The 23,757-nt window shown below is 37.7% G+C and overlaps 1 protein-coding gene across 1 annotated transcript in view; it reads right to left on the bottom strand.

Annotated features, from left to right (window-relative positions):
- Positions 1-1,094: 1,094 nt before the first annotated feature.
- Positions 1,095-23,757, bottom strand: part of il6st (interleukin 6 cytokine family signal transduce) — a 34,383-nt gene continuing 11,720 nt past the window's right edge. The window contains exons 4-16 of the mRNA XM_056466317.1: positions 22,467-22,608; positions 22,201-22,358; positions 21,967-22,118; positions 21,669-21,825; positions 19,180-19,256; positions 17,201-17,417; positions 15,886-16,077; positions 13,115-13,240; positions 12,886-13,032; positions 12,656-12,796; positions 9,945-10,041; positions 9,433-9,514; positions 1,095-6,967 (exon numbers count right to left, since the gene is read on the bottom strand). Of these exons, the coding sequence (XP_056322292.1) occupies positions 6,458-6,967; positions 9,433-9,514; positions 9,945-10,041; positions 12,656-12,796; positions 12,886-13,032; positions 13,115-13,240; positions 15,886-16,077; positions 17,201-17,417; positions 19,180-19,256; positions 21,669-21,825; positions 21,967-22,118; positions 22,201-22,358; positions 22,467-22,608 (2,198 nt within the window). The 3' untranslated portion in view covers positions 1,095-6,457. The remainder of the gene's footprint in view (positions 6,968-9,432; positions 9,515-9,944; positions 10,042-12,655; positions 12,797-12,885; positions 13,033-13,114; positions 13,241-15,885; positions 16,078-17,200; positions 17,418-19,179; positions 19,257-21,668; positions 21,826-21,966; positions 22,119-22,200; positions 22,359-22,466; positions 22,609-23,757) is intronic.

Genomic DNA, 23,757 nt, shown 5'->3' with positions numbered 1-23,757 from the left:
ACACACAATTAAACATACATTTTGCAAACTACACAAAACAAGGTGACAATTTTAATGACACTTACATGTTATGATCCAGAGGAAGAAGAAACTGGTCCATATGAACTGTAAATGCTCTTTAAATAAATTTTAGCTGGTTGACCAGCCTGGTTTTAGAGGGGTTTTGGCCATTTCCAGGCTGGTTACCAGCCTTTTCCAGCCTGGTCTTAGCTGGTCAGGCTGGAAAATGACCAGCTAAATCCAGCTAAAACCAGCTTGACCAGCCTGGTTGAAGATGGACATAGCTGGTTTTGGCTGGGCTCCCAGCCTGGCTAGGTGGTCAAGCTGGTTTTAGCTGGTCATTTTCCAGCCTGACCAGCTAAGACCAGGCTGGAAATGGCTGGAAACCAGCCTGGAAATGGCCGAAACCCCTCTAAAACCAGGCTGGTAAACCAGCTAAAACCAGCCAACCAGCCTAGGCTGGTTTAAGCTGGATTTTTCAGTAGGGTATTGAGGATAAGATTGCTATAGACAGATGATCATAGGAAAAATTTGTTGTGAATGATTAGAAAATAAACCCAGGGTTCATACACATTATCCCACACACAATACGACCAATTTTGTTCATTCAGTTCACCTGTACCACGTCTTTAAAATTGTGGGGGAACTGAAGCACCCGGAGAAAACCCACGCCAACACTGGGAGAACATGGAAACTCCACACAGAAATGTCAACTGACCCAGCCGGGACTCGAACCAGTAACATTCTTGCTGTGAGGTGACCACTGAGCCACAGTGCTGCCACTTATTATTAATTATTATCATGAATTCAACATAATCTTTGACTATTCAGTGCAACACAAGGGTGAGTAAACAAAAAATAATCATCATCTTTGTGCGGTAACGCTTTAAAGCGTTAAATTGTGCGCTAATGCTTTAAAGCGTTTTATAAATTGAGCAATCTGAAGGTAGTGCAATTAAAACCAGGTATTGTGTATTTTTACATTTTGACAACATTCTTATACACTGTGATAATTTAAAACCAAAGTACTGCATTACCCACAATTCCAAAGTTGAACTCAAATGTTACTACTGAAATACAATGACTAGAAGACATTTGGATAAAGTCTTTATTAGACCTTAGTATCAGCGATATACACATAAGTGATGCAATGACAGAAATGATATCACACAGAGATACACGGATACATGTAGAAAAGGCATACAGTAAAACATTTGCATTTCATAACTGCCATTTTAAATGTAGTGTTAGTTTTATCTTGGAGATCACGAGAACCATGGATACAAGGTTAACTCAAGCTAGAGCTCACATCCTGTTGCGTATAGGTAAAACGAGGAATATTTGAAATATGATCAGTAATACATCTCAACTTGAGACTGTGAAGTTTTAAAGCTCTGAACATTAACCACTGATCAATCAGAACACTGACTAACCACTGACCAATCAGAATATCCAGGCACTGGCCAATCAGAATATTCAACCAGTGACCAATCAGAATATCCAGGCACTGATCAATCAGAACATCCAGCATCTGACCAATCAGAACACTGACTAAGCACTGACCAATCAGAACAATCATGCACTAAGCAGTCAGAACATCTAGGATCTGACCAATCAGAACATTCAACCACTGACCAATCAGGCACAGATAAATCAGAACATCCAGGCTCTGACCAATCAGAACATTCAGTATCTGACAAAGCAGAATACTGTTTAAGCTCTGACCAATTAGAACATCCAGGCATTGATCTACCAGAAAAACTGACCAATCAGAACAATCAGGATCTGACCAATCAGAACACTGACTAAGCATTGACCAATCAGAACATTCAGAATCTGACCAATCAGAACATCCAGGATCTGACCAATCAGAACACTGACTAAGCACTGACCAATCAGAACAATGCACTAAGCAATCGGAACATCTAGGATCTGACCAATGAGAACATTCAACCACTGACCAATCAGAACAATCAGGCACAGATAAATCAGAACATCCAGGCTCTGACCAATCAGAACATTCAGTATCTGACCAAGCAGAATACTGTCTAAGCTCTGACCAATTAGAACCTCCAGGCACTGATCTACCAGAAAAACTGACCAATCAGAACAATCAGGATCTGACCAATCAGAACATTCAGGCACTGACTAATCAGAACGTTCAACCACTGACCAATCAACATCCAGGCTCTGACCAATCAGATTATTCAGGCTTTTCTGATTAATCATTGACCAATCAGAACACTCAGTAACTAATAACCAATTATCAAAGTTGTGAGTTTAAGTCTCCTCGTCAACAATGAGCAGTAAAATGAAAAGAAAAGCTGAATTCAACCAAAATCTGTTGATATAAACAGTTTAAGCTGTGTTTTTAGATATTAAACCAACACAATTGTGCACAGTGCTAAAGTCTGTTCTTATAATTGGTGATGCATAAGTGTGGACATATTGTTGAATGTTGAACATTGAATGTCTTAGAATTTCGTTAACTATGGATGACCAAATCAAAACAGGGAGGCACAACTGATCTAATCAGGATGTGGGCTTACGTTTGTGAATATCCAACCACAAAAAATAATACTATCTGAATAAATGGTGCAGCTCGTGTCTGCCGATGATCTCCAGAGCTGCTCTGACACTGGTTTAATAAGAAGAGATCTGTCATTTATCTGCAGAAACTGCATGACGATTCATCAACACTTTGGCTTAACTTGAAATCGTAACAGAAATGTATCACTATTATACGTCTGAACGTACTTCGCAGTGTAACATTAATTACAATAAGAATGTTACATTTAACAAATAATCATACAATGACCCTCCAATGTTTTCATGTTTAACAGCAATACAAACAATATTTGAGAGTGAAGTAAAACATATTTCATTGGTCAATTCTTGATAAACTCTTATCAAGCTTCTCCAGCAAAAAAAAGGTATGATTTCAATTAATATAGTGGTGCAAGAATGACATCAGAACCCAGAAAAATAACTGACTGCATTTTTTCTTAAATGGGAATTTTCAATTGAAGAGTAAAATAAGGCTGTTAAACATAAACATGCTCCACACAACATCAACTGTGCAGACACACTCCCAAAACCTTCCTATACACTTACATGCGTTCACACCGAAAGCGGCGAGAGCGTCAAGGCATTCATTTTATTGGGAGCCTGTGGTGACGCAAGTAAAACGGTTTTAAAATCAATTGAATCACTTTATAAACAGGCACTTAAAGTATTTGATCAGAAGCCTATTAGGTATCATCATTGTAATATAATACAAAAACATTATTTATTGAGCTTTGATAATATGAAATATTTGGCTGATGCTTGTTTGATTTTTAAGATTTTAAATGGATATGCTCCACCCCCATTATGTGAGTTTGTAACACACAAGAACAATAATGGTCAAGCAACACGATCTGTTACCAGGGGAGACTGTGCTGTGCAGTTCAGACGTACAACTTTTGCACAATCAGTCTTCTCAGTTAGAGCCAGTCATTTTTGGAACACACTTCCCATTGAGTTAAGGGGTGTTTCAAATTATTCAACTTTTAAATATAAGTTAAAGAAATGGCTAAAAGCAAATCAAGTTTGTAATCATGTGTAATTCTTCTGTCTAACATTTTAAGAAATTCTTATTACATGTTTTATACTGTTGTCATTTGTAATTTAACTGGTTCTGTATGTGTGATCATGTGTTTTTGATTTTAGGTTGCCTTTTAAAATCTGGCAGGGGGAAACAGATGAAAATTAGCCCCCTTGGCTAACTCTGGCTTATTTACAGTCTCACTGTTTATTAATGAGCATTGTCCCTGTTAAATTAATTACAAATTACAAATAAGCAATGAGGAGCAGACCAGGGCGTCTTGAATTGCGTGGTCGGAATCTTCAATTGCGTGCTGCCGAAATGCATCATAACTCATTACCATAAAGTTGACTTTATTTCAACTCTCCTCGACTCCAACACTGGTGAAGACGCACTGCTCCACATATTTCCACATAGAAACGTTGTGTACCTGGCTGTATATCTTATCAGCGAAGAGAAAGTGACACAAATTTATACTTTCACCGCCTTCAGAGTGAAGGTATGTTCTGAATGAATAGTTGAAAATGAGGTCTGATATCCCTTTTTATTTTCTCTAAGTTAAGGGAAATGGCACTAATTAGCTAACGTTTTCTTTCCCAAACACACATTTATATGCCATTTATCAAACTCAAGTTAATGAACTGTTTCTTTCACTATATTAGACTTGTCATAATACAAAATCTTTACTGAAATTTAAACTAAACTGAAATTCAAAAAAACGTGCATTTCCCGTTAACATTTAAGGCACTGTTGATGGCGTTCTCAAACACCACGAATTTGCCATTGTGTTCACGTGCCCAACAGAAATGACTGATTGGCCAAGAAGGTTATCAGTTCACCGCACTTCACTGATGTTTACCGAGTGCAAACACAGACGAGCAATCCGCCTAATGAATTGACCGATCTTCAGGGATTTAAAATGCTCCAGTGTTCCTGTATCTGTGTTTGCAATCAGTGAAGAATGGTGAATTGATGACCTTCCCGGCCAATCATAATCATTTCTGTTGAGCACTGGTGAATACTACAGCAAATCAGCGCTGTTTAAGAACTTGCAATTGCCTAATTTCCAATTATTTATGATTTTTTTTTACAGTGACATATATATTAAAAAGTTACTGGCACGCTGATGTGCATTAATGGTATATACGCATTTTATTTAAAAAGAAGGGAATCTCATGCTAACTAGAACGACTACGAAACAGTATTGCTGCTTCAGAATGTTTCAGATATATGGACACATAAAGTATTGGATAAGTGGAGCAAAGCCACAGCACACGCAACAACTAAATCTTCCATACTTAACTGAACTTGATGAAATGTGTGCAACATTTTCACGCTAGAAAGCATGTTTTATGTGGGGATGTAGGTGACTTGCTGATATGCTGCAACGGTCCCTTTAAATACGAGATCAATGTAGCGAATTTTGACGCTTTCGCCAACGAAGAAGAAAAGGCACACATCGTTGTCATCAGAGTGGCCAGATCAAACTTTGATGCTCTCGCCGTCTTCGGTGTGAATGCAGTTATGTTCCATAAAATACTTGAAATGGTCTAATTTCCATTGTAGAGCAAAAGGTTCATTATTATTGTTGCCAAATTTTATCTTTAACCACAGACGTTACTTCTCTCAGAAATTTGAAATTGAAACCTCACACAAGTAAAAAAATATATAAATCTGAACAAACTAATGAGAATACCAAATAAACACTGACCAATCAGAACGTTCAGCCATTGACAAATTGGAACATTCAGTCACTGATCAATCAGAACACTCTAACCGCTGAACAATCAGATTATTCAAGTTCTCTGACCAATCAGAACTCCAGCTAAGCACTGACCAATCAGAATATTGAGGCTCTGACTAATCAGAACATTCAGGCTCCTACCTATCGGAAAATCCCGGCACTGAACAATCAGAATATTCAGGCACTAAACAATCAGAATATTCAGACTCTGACCAATCAGAATATTCAGGCTCTGACCAATCAGAACATCAGCTAGGCAATAACCAATAAGAACATTTAGGCTCTGACCAATCAGAATATTCAGGCTCTGACCAATCAGAACATTAGCTAGGCACTGACCAATCAGAACATTCAGGCTCTGACCAATCAGAACACAGGCTAAGTACTGACCAATCAAAACACTAACATTAAATATTCTGACATTAGTTCTGCACTCTCTGCTGGACAATCTTTTTTTAATTGTAATCACTTGGTTTTCTCCTTTAATCCATAAAATAAACCAGAATATTTAAAAATACTTGAGTTTGGGTAACTAAAAAATGTATTTCAAGGGCCCATATACTAAGTACACAAGATTCAAAACAACAGTAACATTTTAAAGGGTCAGTTTTCCCAAAAATGAAAATTTCCTCACCATTTACTCAACTCAAGTGGTTCTAAACTTTTATGAATTTCTTTCTTCTGTTGAACACCAAACATTCATCAAACGGTAGCCATTAGCCATTGACAACCATAGTAGCAATAAAAAAAATACTACAGACCTCAATAGGCTTATGCTTTTTAACATTCAACTCCAAAAAGTTTGGAACAACTAGAGAATTTTCATTTTTGGGTGAACTGCCCCTTTAAGAATGTGGCTTTAATCGCCATGTTATAAACAGCAATGGCTGATCGTCCACTAAAGGCACGTGGCAGTGTGAGTGCGACATCAAACTATAGACAGCTTCACTGTTTTGTTTCGTTTTTTAAACGGATATTTACTTTTTAAGGATGCAATCTAGTGTTACTATACATGTCTAGCATAAGCCTGCAATCCCATTAAAACGCAACCTAAAAAAGTTCATGCCAGGCACATAAAGGTGCCTTGTGAAAATGTGGCTCTATGTAGCTTACGGAAAAGTTCTGCTTTACTGCGGTCGATACCCGCTCTGCTGCGGCATGTAACTTAACGTCGGCGCATCATCCACAACGGGAGATGCTTCTTCCTCCTGCACCGCGCTGAAAACAGGCTCGTCGATACTTTGTGGCTCCAGCTCTCGGCCTCGTTTAAAGTAAGAGTTCCTCTCGCCGGGATGATTCTCCGGATGCTCCTCGCAGTCGAGCAGCGGTTGTGTAGACTCAGAGCGGGCGAACGCTGGAGGCTGATGGTTTGGGGTTTGGCCCTTGTATCCGCTGGCCACCACTGACGAGTACTGGACGGTGCTGGCTGTGGTCTGGCCTGAGTCGCCCTCGTCGCTGTCAGAAACACTGTGGCGGGGCGAAGACATGCAGGACGAGCCTCCAATGCCGCTGCTGTGCTCCTCGGAGAGATACTTGTCCTTCTTTAGTGGCAGAACAACTTTATCTTCTTCGCACAAAGACTTGCCGTCAAACACATCCACTTCCACCACGCTGACGTCTTCCTTGGGCATATCGGTCTGTAGAGAGATTTACAAAACTTTATTTTTGTGAGAAAAGCTCAGATTAAGACTATAAGTATAAATATAACATAAATATATTCGCGTCCACACCAGCAAAAGAAAATTTATGAATTTCTTTTTGCATTACCCCCTTGTAACCAGCAGATGTCCTCAGTGTGCTGCTAGCGCATCTGACCAGTTAATCAAGCTCGTGTGATCAAATCTAAGGGTGATTTCACACCTAGATGTTTTGTTCCGGAACCTGATGCGTTTCTCCCGTTAGCGCAGTTTGTTTGGCATATGTGAATCCAGCAATCACGCTCTGATCCACGCCAAAACAATCAGTCTGAGATCGCCTGAATGAGGTGGTCTTGGCTCGATTGAAATGAACTCTGGAGAAGATGATTGTAGTGAAAAAGCAATATGATCCAACAAACTAACGAACTGGTTTCTCTCAAGGTTTTTTTCCCTTTACTTTCGTCAATTGGTGAAGTTTTGTTCCTTGCCACTGTCGCCACTGGCTTGCTTGGTTTGGGACTTGTGGAGCTGCGCATCAATAGATTAGCTCTTCAGGGTTTGGACTTGCAGCAGTAAAATTAAGTCACACTGAACTGAACTAAACTGAACTTCAACTCAACTGAAAACTGGACTGACACAGTTTCAATTTACTAGAACTTCTATGTTAAGCTGCTTTGACACAATCTACATTGTAATAGCACAAAGAGAAAAGAAACTTATAAGTAGGACGGGATGTTGTTCCTACTGATAAATGTGCGTTTCATGTCGAATAAGAAAGTGAAAGCATGCTAAAATATTAACGAGAGCTGTTTATCCATTAGGAAAATTGACCAAAATTAAGATCTGATATTTTCTAATATTAAAATAATGACGTATGACAGCTGAGCGGTATTCGTGGGACTCGGATAAACCCTGAAACTGACAACTGTGAGAAGCGTTTACTCACACGTGACTTGTTTGAATTATTTTGGTCCGTGTAGAAACTTTGCCGGTGAAAGCGAACCTTTAAACATTGTAACAATTTTAATCCCTGTTTCGGAACAAAACAATCAATCTACTGATGTGAAAGCACCCTAAGTCAAATCGCAGTCAGTAACTATGTTTCCAAAAACGCAAATTAGACTTAATTAAATAAACACTGTTTCCATCAGATTAACCAAAGAGAACAAAATTGTCACTTACTGATAAACTTGCACCAAATATAAAAAAAAAAAAACATTGAATTTGCTGCAATAGGAGAAGCCAATGTGACACCAAAAATCCCCATACTGTTATTAGTCCAATAACTTATTTAGTGCTTAACTGTTGTGGGTGATTGGGTGCCTTATATTTTATTGTAAATTTGTATTTACAATACTTTTTTTTTTTTTTTTACATTTTTTTACTTATAATACACTACCTGACAAAAGTCTTGTCACCCATCCAGGTTTTAAGAAGAACAAATAATAACTTGACTTCTAGTTGATCATTTGGTATTAGAAGTGGCTTATATGAAAGACAAAGGCCTCTAGATTACGCTTATTTGACCAAAATAAAATTTGATCATGCCTTGATTTTTAATCATTCAATTAGGCCAGTAAGGTCTGACTTTGTTTAGATAAAAGTCTTGTCAATTAACAGAAATAATGTACAGTACAGAATATAAAGTCATGGTGCAGTGGAAAAAGAATGAATATTGTGTATGACTCCCATGAGCTTGGAGGACTGCATCCACACATCTCTGCAACGACTCAGATAGGGTTGGGCAAGGAGTAGACGCTAATAACTATGATGGTTGGGTTAAGGGTTGGGGAAGGTGTAGATGTTAATTACTATGATGATTGGGTTAAGGGTTAGGGGAAGGTACAGACATATTAATAAAGTCATCTGGAATGGCAAAGAAAGCATTCTTGCAGGACTCCCAGAGTTCATCAAGATTCTTTGGATTCATCTTCAATGCCACTTTCATTTTACCTCAGACATGCTCAATAATGTTCATTTCTGGTGACTGGGCTGGCCAATCCTGGAGCACCTTGACCTTCTTTGCTTTCAGGAACTTTAATGTGGAGGCTGAAGTATGAGGAGCAGCGCTATCCTGCTGAAGTATTAGCCCTCTCCTGTGGTTTGTAATGTAATGGGTAGCACAAATGTCTTGATACTTCAGGCTGTTGATGTTGTCATCCACTCTGCAGATATCATGCATGCCACCATACTGAATGTAACCACAAACCATAATTTTTCCTTCACCAAACTTGACTGCTTTCTGTGAGAATCTTGGGTCCATACGGGTTCCAATAGGCCCTGTGCGGTATTTGTGATGATTGGGATGCAGTTCAGCAGATGATTTATTGGAAAAAATCTACCTTCTGCCACTTCTGTATCTTTTTTTGCATTAATATTTGTAATTGTGCAAAAAATATTTAAGAGGGAGAAAAAAAATAAAATTTTCACCCATGACAAATGTTAATGCCTAATATCTGACTGACCTTTACAGGGAAATCAGGTGACCAGTGGGCAATAGAGCTGTCAGATGGATCTGGGACTTGCGGCCATAACAGCTTCTTAATCCTGTGAGGAGAAAATAACATTTTACATCACGAAAAACCATTCAATTCTATTATAAGTAGGGTTACTGTAGGTAATATATAAATTTTCCCCAAACATGCTCTAATAATGAGAGTAAATGACCATAAAAGAACTTCAGTAATAAATAATTCTACTACCGAAACATTTATTTTCATTTTAAATTATTTAAATATTAAAAAATAAACAAAAACACCATGGAAAACATTACCAGGTTTTTACTGCATGTACATTGATTATTTCTATTGAATTGTGTACAGTGTGCACAAAGACACACAGGTTGTTAAAGCAATTACTGTAGACACTATTAGGCAATCATCTACAAGCACTTCCAGACCAAGAGTTCTCAGAAGTGAACTGAAAGAGCAAGCTGAACTCTGAGTTTCATTCTGAGTGATGAAAAGGCCTGACTCACACTTCTCTCTTGCGAAGGCAGAGCATTATGGTGAAGACGCACAGGAACAGGAAGCCGAGGCAAACCAGCACTACAATCAACTCCACCTCTCCATCAGCTACAGGCCAAACACAGATCAAAGCATCAGCAGGTGTCACATCCTATTGCAGTCAAAAGTGCCTCTATTATGCTATTCTGTTTGAGAGGTCTAAAGTTATTTAAAAGAATAGTTCACCCAAAACGACAATTTAATGAAAATTACCCCATAATGTGCTTACCCTCAAGCCATCCTCGTTTTTATGACTTATTTTTCAGTTGGAGTAGTTTTATTTTAATTTTCCCCCTGATTTAAAAGTGGCTTGTATTTTGAAACTTTCAAAAGTTCTTCATCCGTTTTGTCATGACAGTTAACCTACTCGAGGTCGCCCCCTGTGGTTGCACATAACATACAATGGCGAACGTGTCAAGTATGAAAGCCACCGCAATTTGCGGCTAATGACTTTGATGGTTGGGTTAAGGGTTGGGGAAGGTGTAGATATTAATAACTATGATGGTTGGGTTAAGAGTTGGGGAAGGTGTAGAAGTTAATAACTTTGATGGTTGGGTTAAGGGTTAGAGAAGGTGTAGACAGCTATAACTGTGATGGTTGGGTTTAGAGTTGGGGAAGGTGTAGATGTTAATGACTATGATGATTGGGTTAAGGGTTAGGGAAGGTGTAGACAGTTATAACTGTGATGGTTCGGTTTAGGGTTGGGCAAGGAGTAGACGCTAATAACTATGATGGTTGGGTTAAGGGTTGGGGAAGGTGTTGATGTTAATTACTATGATGATTGAGTTAAGGGTTAGGGAAGGTGTAGACAGTTATAACTGTGATGGTTGGGTTTAGGGTTGGGGAAAGGGTAGACGCTAATAACTGTGATGGTTGGGTTTAGGGTTAGGGAAGGTGTAGATGTTTATAACTGTGATGGTTGGGTTTAGAGTTGGGGAAGGTGTAGATGTTAACTATGATGGTTGAGTTAAGGGATGGGGAAGGTGTAGATGTTAATTACTATGATGATTGGGTTAAGGGTTAGGGAAGGTACAGACAGTTATAACTGTGATGGTTGGGTATAGGTTTGGGGAAGGTGTAGTTGTTTATAACTGTGATGGTTGGGTTTAGGTTTAGGGAAGGTTTAGATGCTAATAACTGTGATGGTTAGGTGTAGGTTTGGGGAAGGTGTAGACCAGGCATGTCCAAGCTCGGTCCTGGAGGGCCGGTGTCCTGCAAAGTTTAGTTCCAACCCCAATCAGACACACCTGGGCTAGCTAATCAAGCACTTACTAGGCTTTCTAGAAACATCCGTGCAGGTGTGTTGAGGCAAGTTGGAGCTAAAATCTGCAGGACACCGGCCCTCCAGGACCGAGTTTGGACACCCCTGGTGTAGACGGTAATAACTGATGATTGGGTTTAGAGTTGGGGAAGGTGTAGACGTTAATAACTGTGATGATTGGGTTTAGAGTTAAGAAAGGTGTAGACGTTAATAACTGTGATGATTGGGTTTAGGGTTAAGGAAGGTGTAGACGTTAATAACTATGGTGGTTGAGTTTAGAGTTGGGGAAGGTGTAGATGTTGATAACTGTGACGGTTGGGTTTAGGGTTGGGGAAGGTGTAGACGTTAATAACTATAATGGTGTGTTTAGGATAGGTGTAGACAATAATAACTGTGATGGATACAGTGCCATCTTACCGGCAAGATAGATTTGATACGTGGGTCTCCATAACTTCAAGTTATGCCTCTACTACAAGTTATGCACACTTCATGTTACGCCCCTGTCTAGCATGACTTTTTTTACATTTATTTATTTAATTTTAAACTCCATTCACTGACATCAAGCAGCAACTGGAAGTATAGCCGGTAGACAAATGTACAGCAATGTAAGAGTAATATACTGTATACTATTATAGAGTAATGCCAAACCAACTAGTTTTATTGTTTGTTGGCTTCTGTGGTAAATGATTTCTGTGAGAAGCGTCTATTCCTGGAGCTTCCACTACGAATGTATCTTACATTGTGCATCAAACATCCTCCCCTTACATTCGTAGGGGTGTCCCAATTCTCTTTAGCTTGAAGGCATAGACCTAAGGGGAAGAGCTAGCTACCCCTTTGAAAAGGAGATTTTTCAGGACCTCACTCGAAACCAAGGGGTACAGAAATTTCCCAAAATACACCATCTATAACGGTACTGGTACAATGTTAATGTTGTTTTCGTGTGTTTACATAGATAAATATGGCCACGGTGTAAATGCACAGTACAGTACTTTGTTTTTGTTACGGTCAACCCCAACCCTAACCCTAAACCTCCCCCTCACTGTAACATAAAAATTGAGTATTACAAAAATGATGCTATATTGATGTGCGTATCCATAGCTATATCCCTTCTAGACGAGTGCATGTGCAAGTCTGCAGGTAGACACTACTTAAAAATGAAGCTTCCTGTGTTCCTTCCTGTTCCCCTAGCTTAGTACACATGCAAGTGGTGTTGCTCTGTAAACTAATAGTGCTGCTGTTGTGCTAGGTACCATTTTGAAAGGGCGCCAAAAAGTGTTACATTTCACTATATGTGTACTTCTGACAGTGGAAACAGAAATCAATATGCATATTACTGTACCGAACCATACTGTTGAGTGGAAATGAGACATAAGTATTGCATCATCAAACATTAATAAACTTGAATAGAGTTCAAATACATACCGAACTTCATTGTTTTGAAATTAAAATCTGTGCCATTTTTGGAGCCTGCTTCCGTTGAGGCCATGATGTGAACCACATAGTCGCGTTCGCTGACCAGATCAGTCAGTACATACGAGTGGATATTAGCGGCTACTAGCACAGCTGCCAAAACACAATTGAGAAACATCAGATAATTGTAACTGCTGGTGAAGTCATTGCAACATTGCAAAATCCTCATATGTCAAGCATACATTGCCACTCAGCGTTGCCGGTCCTGTAGAATATGGTGTAGTTTTGGATGAATCCAGACTGAAGGTCCAGTGGTATTTCTTCCCATGTCAGTTTAACACTATTTTTCTTGGAATTGGTATCAGTGACAGTAGGCCCTTTTTTTGGTGCTATATAAAAACAAGAGACACAAAGTTGTTTAAAGCATTGTTAAAGCATTGAAGCAGTGAAATCTGAATATGATATACATACTTCCTTGCTGAACGTAGGCTGGCTTGGTTACTGGAGTTCCTGCTTGGAAATGCCATCGAGCATGATAATAGAACTTGTAGATTGGATACACTGATACATTGTACTGCTTGTATTTGGCTAAATTACCTTGGAAGAGCAGGAAAGAGGTTTGTTAAATATTAAAAATGTAACAGATCGACTTTTTTAATACATTCAAAAGTGTAATTTATTGCAGTGAAACTTCAGCAATCACATGAACTTTCAGAAATCATTTTAAAATAAACTCCAAAAATAAGTTAGCATTATTAACATTGAAAACAGAGCTAAATGGTGGCTCAGTGGTTAGCAGTGTCGCCTTACAGCAAAAAGGTCACTGGTTTGAGTGCCGGCTGGGTCAGTTGGCATTTCTGTGTGGAATTTGCATGTACTCCCCGTGTTTGCGTTGGCTTCCTCCGGTTGCTTCGGTTTTCCCAACAAGTCCAAAGACATGCGCTATAGGTGAATTGAATAACCTAAAAATTGGCCGTAGTGTATGTGTGAGAATGAGTTTGTATGGATGTTTCCCAGTACTGGGTTGCAGCAGGAGGGGCATCTGCTGTTTAAAACATGCGAAACGCTAGCTGGCAGTGGGTTTAAATCTTCCCCTGTCTCAAGTTTCTGTGCGTGTATTTTAGTTTTTTTCTGAACGCCACCTTAATGTACAAGTAGCTAAAACTCGCTTGTTCAGAGGCGGGAACCGGCGGACCTGCAACCACTTAAATCATAAGGTAAACACAAAACAAAAGTCTCCATCTGGAGCTTTACCACAGACTCGACACTTGTAAACACTCGCTCTATTGGGCTCGTGGCCCTCAGCACCACCCACACTCGTCACAGCTACTGAAACCAATCAATCGCAGAGCTTGCGTTATGCGTTGTTGAGATGTGTAGTTAAATTTTTGAGAGGTGCACGTCAGCGTCGGCATCAGCTACGGCAAGGGCTATGCGACCGTGCGCAGGCTGCACCAGAGCATACATGTGCGTTTGACGCAGCAGTATAAATCAGCATTAAGTTGGTGTTTCATTCCGCTGTGGCGAACCCTGATGAATAAAGGGACTAAGCCGAAGGAAAATGAATGAATGAATGAATGAATGACAGTTGCTGCTTAATACTTTTATGGCAGCCATTATGCGTCAACATTCAAAAGTATAGGGTAAGAGCTTTTAAAAATAATAATAAATAAAATGCTTTTTATCCAAAAATCTTAAAAAGTACATCATTTACACAAAAATACCTAGAGGCAAAAAATTTCAACAATACAAATCAATAACCGATCACCAATAATAACCAATGACTAAATGAGAATTTTAGAATTATTTCTAAATAGATTTGATTACACATACAGTTGAAGTCAGAATTACTAGCCCCCTGAATTATTAGCCCCCATTTATTTTTTCCCCCAATTTCTGTTTAACGGAGAGATTTTTTCAACACATTTCTAAACATAATAATTTTAATAACTCATTTCTAATCACTAATTTATTTTATCTTTGCCATGATGTAAGTACATAATATTTGACTAGATATTTTTCAAGACACTTCAATGTCACAGCTTAAAGTGACATTTAAAGGCTTAGGTTAATTAGGTAAACTAGGCAGGTTAGGGTAATTAGGCAAGGAATTGTATAACGATGGTTTGTTCTGTAGACAATTGAAAATAATTTACAGCTTAAAGGGGCTAATAACTTTGACCTTAAAATGGTTTTTAAAAAAATAAAAACTGCTTTTATTCTTGCCAAAATAAATCAAATAAGACTTTCTCCAGAAGAAAAAATATTATCAGACATACTGTGAACATTTCCTGAATCTGCTAAACATAATTTGGGAAATATTTAAAAAAAAAAAAAATTCAAAGGGGGGCTAATAATTATGACTTCAACTGTATATATTTCCAAATGTTTTAGGATATTATTAATATGGCACTGGGCCAACACTCCTACAGCTCATTTCCTGCTTTATAAGGGGTCGCCACACTGGAATGAGCCACCCATTACTTATTTTATGTGTAGTGCAATGACTAATCACAAATGAAATCGCATCCAAATTAAAAGTTGTTTTGACATAATACAGTAGTCAACATTTAAAGTGGATCATCACCTTTCATCAAAGTTGTGCTAAAACTATTGAACAACATGCATTCTTGTCCTAGGACTATTTTGAAAAACATGTTTGATTCACTTAGAATGTTGACTACTGTATTTGTGTGTATGGGTTTTTCCCAGTACTGGGTTTAGGCTGGAAGAGCATCCACTGTGTAAAACTTATGCCGGAATGGTTTGTGATTCATTCTGCTGTGGCGACCCCAGATAAATAAGGGACTGAGCTGAAGAAAAATGAATGAATGAATTTAAATATGGAAATTTAACCATTTAAATATGGTAAACTGCTGCAAGGTGACTCAGTGGTAAGCACTGTTGCCTCATGACAAGAAGGTCGCTGGTTTGAGTTCTAGCTTGACCTAGTGGTGTTTGCAGACAAACTAAGTATTCACTCATATTTTAGTTTATCCAATTCACCTACACCACATGTCTTTTGAATGTGAAGGAAACTGGAGAAGACCCATGCAGACAAAGAGAGAACATGCAAACTCCACACAGAAAGACCTTCTGGTCCAGCCAGGACTCAAACCAGCGACCTTTTTGCTATTAGGCGACTATGCTTTGATCATCACCAACAATGTGAAAACTGCACAGATTTCATGTGGGTGAGATTAGTAACAGGCAATAAAGTATCAGAAAATTTGAGTTGGTACCGTTCAGTATGGTGGTGTTGACATTTTTAGGAACCCTCTGCCACTGTGGCTGAAGATCTCTTTCATTCACCCACTCCAGCAGATATTCAGAGATATGAATGCCTTGAGGAGGATGCTGCTTCACAGGACCCCACTCCACATGAAGCTTTCCATCATGAACCCACCACCTCATGCTCTTCACGCCAAGAAACTCTGATAAAAATCGGCAACACGTCATTAATTACAATTTAATAAATACTGAAACAATAATCTCTCCGATTACACTAAACAGTCAAATGTGGGGTTGCTTTTTGCAGGATAACATCAATTATTTTTGTATTTGACATTATTTTGTTAGTAATAGAAGAGTGGTCTTCATTATGGCTTGTCCACACAAAGGCTCCAGCATAAACATAAGCATTAAACACCTTTACTCTAATTTTCATCCCCTATTTGATTTTGTTTGCAAATGTGCCACACTGATGGAATATTCCTTATCACAAAAGGCCTAAATACAACCAGTCTTATGTTGCACAGGTACATTTTTGGCTATAGCTATGGTTCAAACTGATTGATTTTTCTTTTATGCCATTAGAAAGTTACATATATCCTACATATACATTATCGTACTATTTATTTTTTGAACCCTAAGATTACATATTTCACACATACAGTTAAAGTCAGAACTATTAGCCCCCCATTGATTTTTTTTTTTTTTAAATATTTTCTAAATGATGTTTAACAGAGCAAACTAATTTCCACAGTATGTCTGATAATATTTTTTCTACTGGAGAAAGTCTCATTTGTTTTATTTCGGCTAGAATAAAAGCAGTTTTTAATTAAAAAAAAAAACATTTTTAGGTAAAAATGATTAGCCTCTTTAAGCTATATTTTTTTTCTGATAGTCTATAGAACAAACCATGGCTATACAATAACTTGCCTAATTACCCTAACCTGCCTAGTTAACCTAATTACCTAGTTAAGCCTTTAAATGTCACTTTAAGCTGTATAGAAGTGTCTTGAAAAATATCTAGTCAAATATTATTTACTGTCATCATAGCAAGGATGAAATAGTTATTAGAAATGAGTTATTAAAACTATTATGTTTAGAAATGTGTTGAAAAAAAATCTTCTCTTCGTTAAACAGAAATTGGGGAAAAAATAAACAGGGGGGCTAATAATTCCGACTTTAACTGTATACTGTAGATTACACCACTCAGCTAAATATTGGCCGAACAAAATATACATCAATGGAAATTTTATTAATTGAGGTAAATCAGGTGATGTATAAATCTCAATCTGAAACAAAAAGTGACACTTGTGACTTAAAACATACCATCATTTGATCTTGGAATGAACAAAGTAGTTTTGGGAGACATTCCGGCTGAATTGAATGCAGCAATTTCAATACTGGCATTTTCTTCTGGTGGCACTTCCAGTGAATACATCTGATTGAGCTGATCAGCTTTTATAACGTGACTTTCAAAAGGCCGGTTATCTTGAATGATCCCCAGGAAATATTCAAGCATTTCTCCATTAGCTTTCACAGGAGGCTGTAATGGAAAACAACAACAACAATAATAATAATTTTCAAACAATTCATATTTAACTCACAAAAAACTACTTTTTTTACACTTGAGATATTTCTAGCCAGCACAAATACTGTAACTGATATTCAAGTCTAGGGCTGCAACTAACAATTATTTTAATAATTGATTAATCTGTCGATTATTTCTTCAATTAAACAACGAATCGGATTAAAAGAAAAACAAGAAAAGCATTTATTTCTAACCCTTTATTCAAAAAAGCTCATCCCTTAGCTGTTATAATAATAATAATAATAACAATATAAAAAAAACTGAGTAGTTTTGTCCTGTTTTCAATCCAAATATCTAAAAAAAAACTCAAAGATCAAGATACACACTAAATAGCATAAAAAATAAGTGATTATTTGCTTAAAACAAGCTAAATTATTTGCCAATGGGGTAAGAAAAATTATCTTTATGAGGTATAATCTCAAACATTAAACATTAACAAAAGAAGTTAAGCATCACTTTATTTTCTCGTGCCATTTTTCTGGTCAAGTAATCTTGATGAAAGATTTTTTAAATATTTGGACTGGAAACGAGACAAAATGACTAAGAAAGAAAAGTTTTTTTTCCGTGTAGCTATACATGACAACAGATGAAAAAAATGAATGATCCAAAAATAGCGAGTGAATAAAAACGTGTCTTTAGTCTTGCAATGCAAAGTAACTATACCACCGCTGCTTTACTACTGTTGTTATCCCTTTTGCTGGTGGGTTTAAAATATTCTGGAACCAGGAGTGAGTTTTGTTAGGCGATCGTTATTTTAGAACCTTCACACCTCAGCCACAATAGCCCTGTATGACAGATGTATCCCTTTTATTTTTATTGTTTGTTTGTTTGTTTTTTGTTTTAATTCAACATATTCACATGCTTGTGCATCATGTCATCAGCTACCTGTTATTCCAATTCACATAAACATGTAAGTGATCATGAATGTGAGAAATATGGCGACACCATATTTACTTGCAGCCACGTGTTTGCCTCATCATAAAAGTAGAACACGCAGTATTCAGCACGTAAATTCATAAGTTACTCCCAAAATTCATGCAAGTAAGTGGCTGGTGAACTTAGAGAAGAATAGATTCAACTTTAGTTACTTTCACTATGTGTATCTGATATGAATAAAACACATCGGCAAATTATATTTGAATGGATTGTTAGACTTTCTTGTGTGTTTTACAAACTCTAAATGTATTGTTTTACTAGTGTGTTTTTACATGTCTAAAAGATAAAATAAGCATTAGGTGGTTAAAACATTGCATAATTGTAATAATATGACACGTCTTTCTCTGGCTCAGCGCCAGACAACGTGCCAAAGCTCAGTTTGAATTTTTCATTTGCCGCTCTAAGAGTAAACGAGCTATCGCTAACTTGTCATGCTTGCCAAGCTGGATAACGAGTAAAAACCAGCACCAGGGACTTTACGGTCCTCACTTTAAAATGGAACAAAAGTAGGATTCTGTAGTCATTTACCCTGCTGCTGAACTCCCTTCCTCCTCGTCCCTGTCTATGAGGCGGCGAACTCTGTATCAGTGCGCGAGAAACCGTGTTCACTCCATTCCGCGCTCAACTAAAGTGTTTTTTTTTAATAATCAAATGTCCCTGTGTTGCGCAACACAACAAATTGATTATGAAATTCCTTGCCAACGCTTTTAGTAATCGATTTTTATCGATTCGTTGTTGCAGCCCTATACAAGTCACCACTCAAATGGAAAAAAAAAATTACCTTCCACATTAATGTGACTTTTCTTTTTCCAGAAGTGCACTGGATGATTCTCCACAGGTCTGGTGGACTTGCTGGCTCTGAAAACACAAGATGTAGATGAGCATCAATGATGCAGTCTCTTTATCTTTTGTGAATGCTGGGAGGTTATTAAGCAGTTGATATTATCTTGTTTTGTGTATTCCAGTAGACAGACAACAAGAAAATGGTCAGTGAAAGTCATGTCTTTGCACAAAATTTACAGTCAAACAAGTAGGAGAACAAGCAAACCTACTCTTTATATTATATTAAAAAGTCTGAAATCCTGTATATTTGGATTCAACTTGCAAATAGGGCTGTAATAATACGTCAATGCCAATTTTGATTCAGTTTATGATATTGGAGCCAGAGTACGGTTCAATTTGCAATCAATGAAGTTACCATATCATATCAAATGTACACTATTTTTGTTGGTACCCGGTCAAATCCCAAAAGAACCCTGACATCTACAACCCTTCCTCAGCAGGTGCCCAAAATAAAACATTACCAAATTGAAGGGAGGGTGTGTCAATTAGCTTGAGGCTAGAGGACTAAAGCAAAAATACATGTACACTGGGGCACCTGAGGTGAATCTGGAGGACCAGGAGGGCAAAACAGGCGAGAAACCAAGGTGAAGCCAAGATATCAGAGAACTGAGGTGTAGCCATTGAGAGTGGAGATTGAAGAGGTGAGTAAAGCAGGAGTTGAAGGAGTGGATGGATTAGGTGCAGCTGGAGCCCATGACTAAGACAGGTGGCTGGTGACCAACCTAGGTGGAGCTGGAGGGACGAGGGAGGTAATTGGAAATGCAAGGATTATTGCTATAATTGAGCCAAGAGAAAAACCCAGGTAGAACTGAATAGTCAATAGGCTCAGTTGGCGTAAAGGGTTTGGAGGCCCTTAGGAAAGTGAGGGCATCAGCCCACTGTGGTAAATCTGAATCAGTAAAAGAGGAGGGACAGGACCAGCAGTACAAGAGTTATGAGAAGATAAGAGACTGGAAGATGATATTGAAGGAGGAAGGAGATCCATTGAGTCCATTTTGTTAACTGTACTCATAGGGAGCAACTCAATACCAGCATTGAGCTTTCAAAAAGTCCAAACCACTCTGACAGATGTTCTTTGAACGCACACCTGGTCAGACTACATTACTATATTAAACTCAAGTTTGTTCTTCGTTTCTGCAGATCTTTTGGTTAGGTGTGAATACAGCAGTTGCACTCTGGTGTGCACCAAACAAACTCTGGTTCAGTGCATTTAAGATTGTGGATATGATCTGCCCTTGTTCCGACACATTTGCCGAAAGTACCATGCCTTTGAGTTATCAGGATCCTGTCGTTTGAGTTCTGTACCTGTGGCAAGTGAACCACCACTAAAAAAAATTGTCTATGCCCCAGCTCTAGCTGTAATGGAAGTTTTATTTATTGATTAAAAAATGAGTCGCAGTGTTTGGCTGTTCTGCTTTTGTCTGATGTAACTAGTCTACCATTGTCACTGAAATGTGTATAATACACCTTTCTTAATGCATTTCTCTCTATTTACACGCATCAACATTTGAAATTAAGAACTTAAGACACCAGCACAAGAGTTTCTGTCCAATAAACGGCTGAATTTACACACAAGTGTGGGTTTGTTTACAATTTGTGGCTCACTTGCAAAAGATAAGGCAAAGCGAACCACACCAAAGCAAATCGGGAAAGCAAGTGAACTAACTCTCCTGGTATGAATAAACCTTCAGTATATGCTCAGATCCTCTCAAAACGTGAAAAGTGAAAAGATAAAATAAGGAACAGGTTGGCTTAATGAATGAATCAATGAGTAACTGAGGCAACAATCAAAGGCTCAGCCCAGTAGAAAGATGAGGTAAAACACAATCTGGGTTCCACTTCATTTTTTAAAATCCCCTTTGCTCTGTAACATCTCATTGACTTGGATATGCATCATTGATTATGTTGTATAAGTGACTGCTAGAGTCAGAACCTTTGCAGTGGGCTTAATTGTGGAGGAAAATACAATGTGATCTGTATAGATATTTCAGTCGTACTGCACTGGTGTGTATGAACCGGCCAAAGTGCAAATGAAGAGACTCTCTCCCTTAGTCAAAATTGACAGGTCAAGGGTCTGTACATATAGACGTTCATTGTCCACTTCACAAAGTGCAACGCACTTCAAAATGGCAGTGGGAATTCCCCTAAAAGGAAGTGCTTGTGGGAGTGTGTGAGGGTGAAGTGAAGTGAAACTCTTACTCTGAAAGTTAACACTAAGAGTAAAATTATAATACCTAACCATTTTGAAACTGTAGTGCAAGTATTTTTTTTTTTTCAATCTGCAGTTTCCCCAGTCTTGTTCTGAAGTCATCCTCAGTGTTCAGAAATATTATTTTCATTAGATGTCCAATTAGATCATTAGATGTCCAAATACAAACAATCATTTAGAAAAATTAACTTTAAAAATGAAAAAATTAAAGGTCATACTGGCTTCTGGAGTGCGAACTGTAACATTGGAGCTCCATTCACTCCAGATGGTGTAGTGTTCTCCAATGGATCGCATCTGTACCACATACTCAGTGTAAGGCTCTAGGGACTGCAGTCGATACGACTTAATGTGCACATTGGTGTAGTTCTGAGGCACCTAAAAAAATAAACAAATTCATTATTAAAACAAAATAGCACTATATGTTTAATGTGAGGGCTAAATAAATACATTCAAGACAAAAAAAATTAAAGCTTAGACTTCTTTGTTTGAAAAAAAAAGAATGTGGCTTTTTAATACCTTTTTCCAATCACTGGACCCTACTTGGCAGTATCTAATGGCATGTGAGAATCTCATAGTTGTGTCTTCAATGTCATGCTTCCACTCAACCAGGAAAGATGTAGTGAAGCTGCTTTCAACTACACAGCTGACATTTGGTGGATTTGGTTTCACTGCAATACAAATGCAAAATTTTTATGCTTTCATATAGATAGTAAAATGCATCCTTTTCCAATGCCAAACCCAAAATCTTACCAAGACTCAAGGAATCATATTCATGTTCATCTGACCGTTCTGACCCCAGTGAATTTTTTACTTCAACCCAGACTTTCAAAGTCATATGAACAGGATAAGTGCTCAGGTTGACGGTGCAACTTCCTGCCTGTTTACAGGTTCTGTTATATAAATCTTGTCTAAAGAATGAAAAAAAAGACAATAAAGATAAACATTTAATTCTGAAGCTATTAAAGATGCTGAATCTACTATGATGTAATCAAGAACAAGACTACTCTAATACGTACCCTACTTGGGCATAAAGAGTATAATTAGTGGCAAGCAGTGGGTCTCTCAATCCTGGTTCCCAATAACAATTTAGGTCAGGAGAAATATCCTTCTTCCTTTGCAACGCAATGCATGTCAGATTCCTTGGTTTCATCGGAGGGTCTAGAGGAAATAAACAGAAAAATGATTATAACCATAACAAAGTTCAAATACCTAACAACGCATCATCTTCATCATCTTTTAAATAATGAGAACATTTCTAGCACTTTCCTATCATACAGTCATTATTTCCCACTAAAGAAGAATTGAGACATGCTGCAAGAAGGAAAGAGAAAAGTATTTTTTATAAAATGTTTTGCCTCAAGATAAATAAATAAATAGGTTAGTGTATGCTCCATTCGGCTATTTTCATTTCTGTCAGCTTTGCATTTAATTAAAGGATTAATAAATTATTAGGGCTCAGAACAATGTTTTGTGTGAAATTTTTTTATGTTTTGTGACAGGTATCTGTGTAATAAATGGGATAAAAGGAAGTGTGTTTGGATATAACTCATAGTTTTTTTGACCACACATAATTGTTATTGTTCATTTATTCATTTACTCAAAGTTATGCCAACTGTGCGCTAGTTTAAAGTTATATGCACGCTAATATGCGCACATTTGATTAAAGGCTGATTTTAACTATGGCTGAAGCTATTAAAAAAGGGCCGTTCACATATCCCATCTTTTGTACGTGCAAGCTCGTTATTTCCAATTGAGGCGCGCAGCTTGCGTGTGCATATTGGCAGCGATGTGCACACGGTGCGCAAGCGACAGGGGCACTCACGCTTTCTAGGTGCACCTAGTTGAAAGAATGGCACGAGCGCACTGCGGGTCACCTGAAAAGCACTGGACTGATCAACTTCATGCTCTTCTACCCCAAAGAGAAAAAAATACAAAATGAAAATACAAAACAAGCTCATAATATAGTTGATCAAAAGTGCCTTTCAGACCGATTTAGCAGCCTTGACTAGATTTGTTTTCTTTAAAAGGGAAATACTTAGCTAATATATCGCTTAGATTTACAATACACAAATACTATTTTTTAAATTCTTATTATTATGTTTTAATTTATTCTTAGTTTTATTTATTTATTCATTCATTGTTCTGTCATTTATTTTTTGTGTAAAATTATTACTCATGTCAAAAACGTTTTTCACTTGATTTTAAGTCCAAAGAGAAATGAACTATTGTTTGTTTTTTATTATTATTTTGAGCTGTATTAATTAGTTACTGAGCAGCAATAAACAACAATTTAAAATATAAGGAGTT

Source organism: Danio aesculapii, chromosome 10 (assembly GCF_903798145.1).
Source record: "Danio aesculapii chromosome 10, fDanAes4.1, whole genome shotgun sequence".
Classification (NCBI taxonomy): Eukaryota; Metazoa; Chordata; class Actinopteri; order Cypriniformes; family Danionidae; genus Danio; species Danio aesculapii.
The sequence above is the reverse complement of the archived record's forward strand: the minus strand, read 5'-3'. Positions and strand labels throughout refer to the sequence as shown.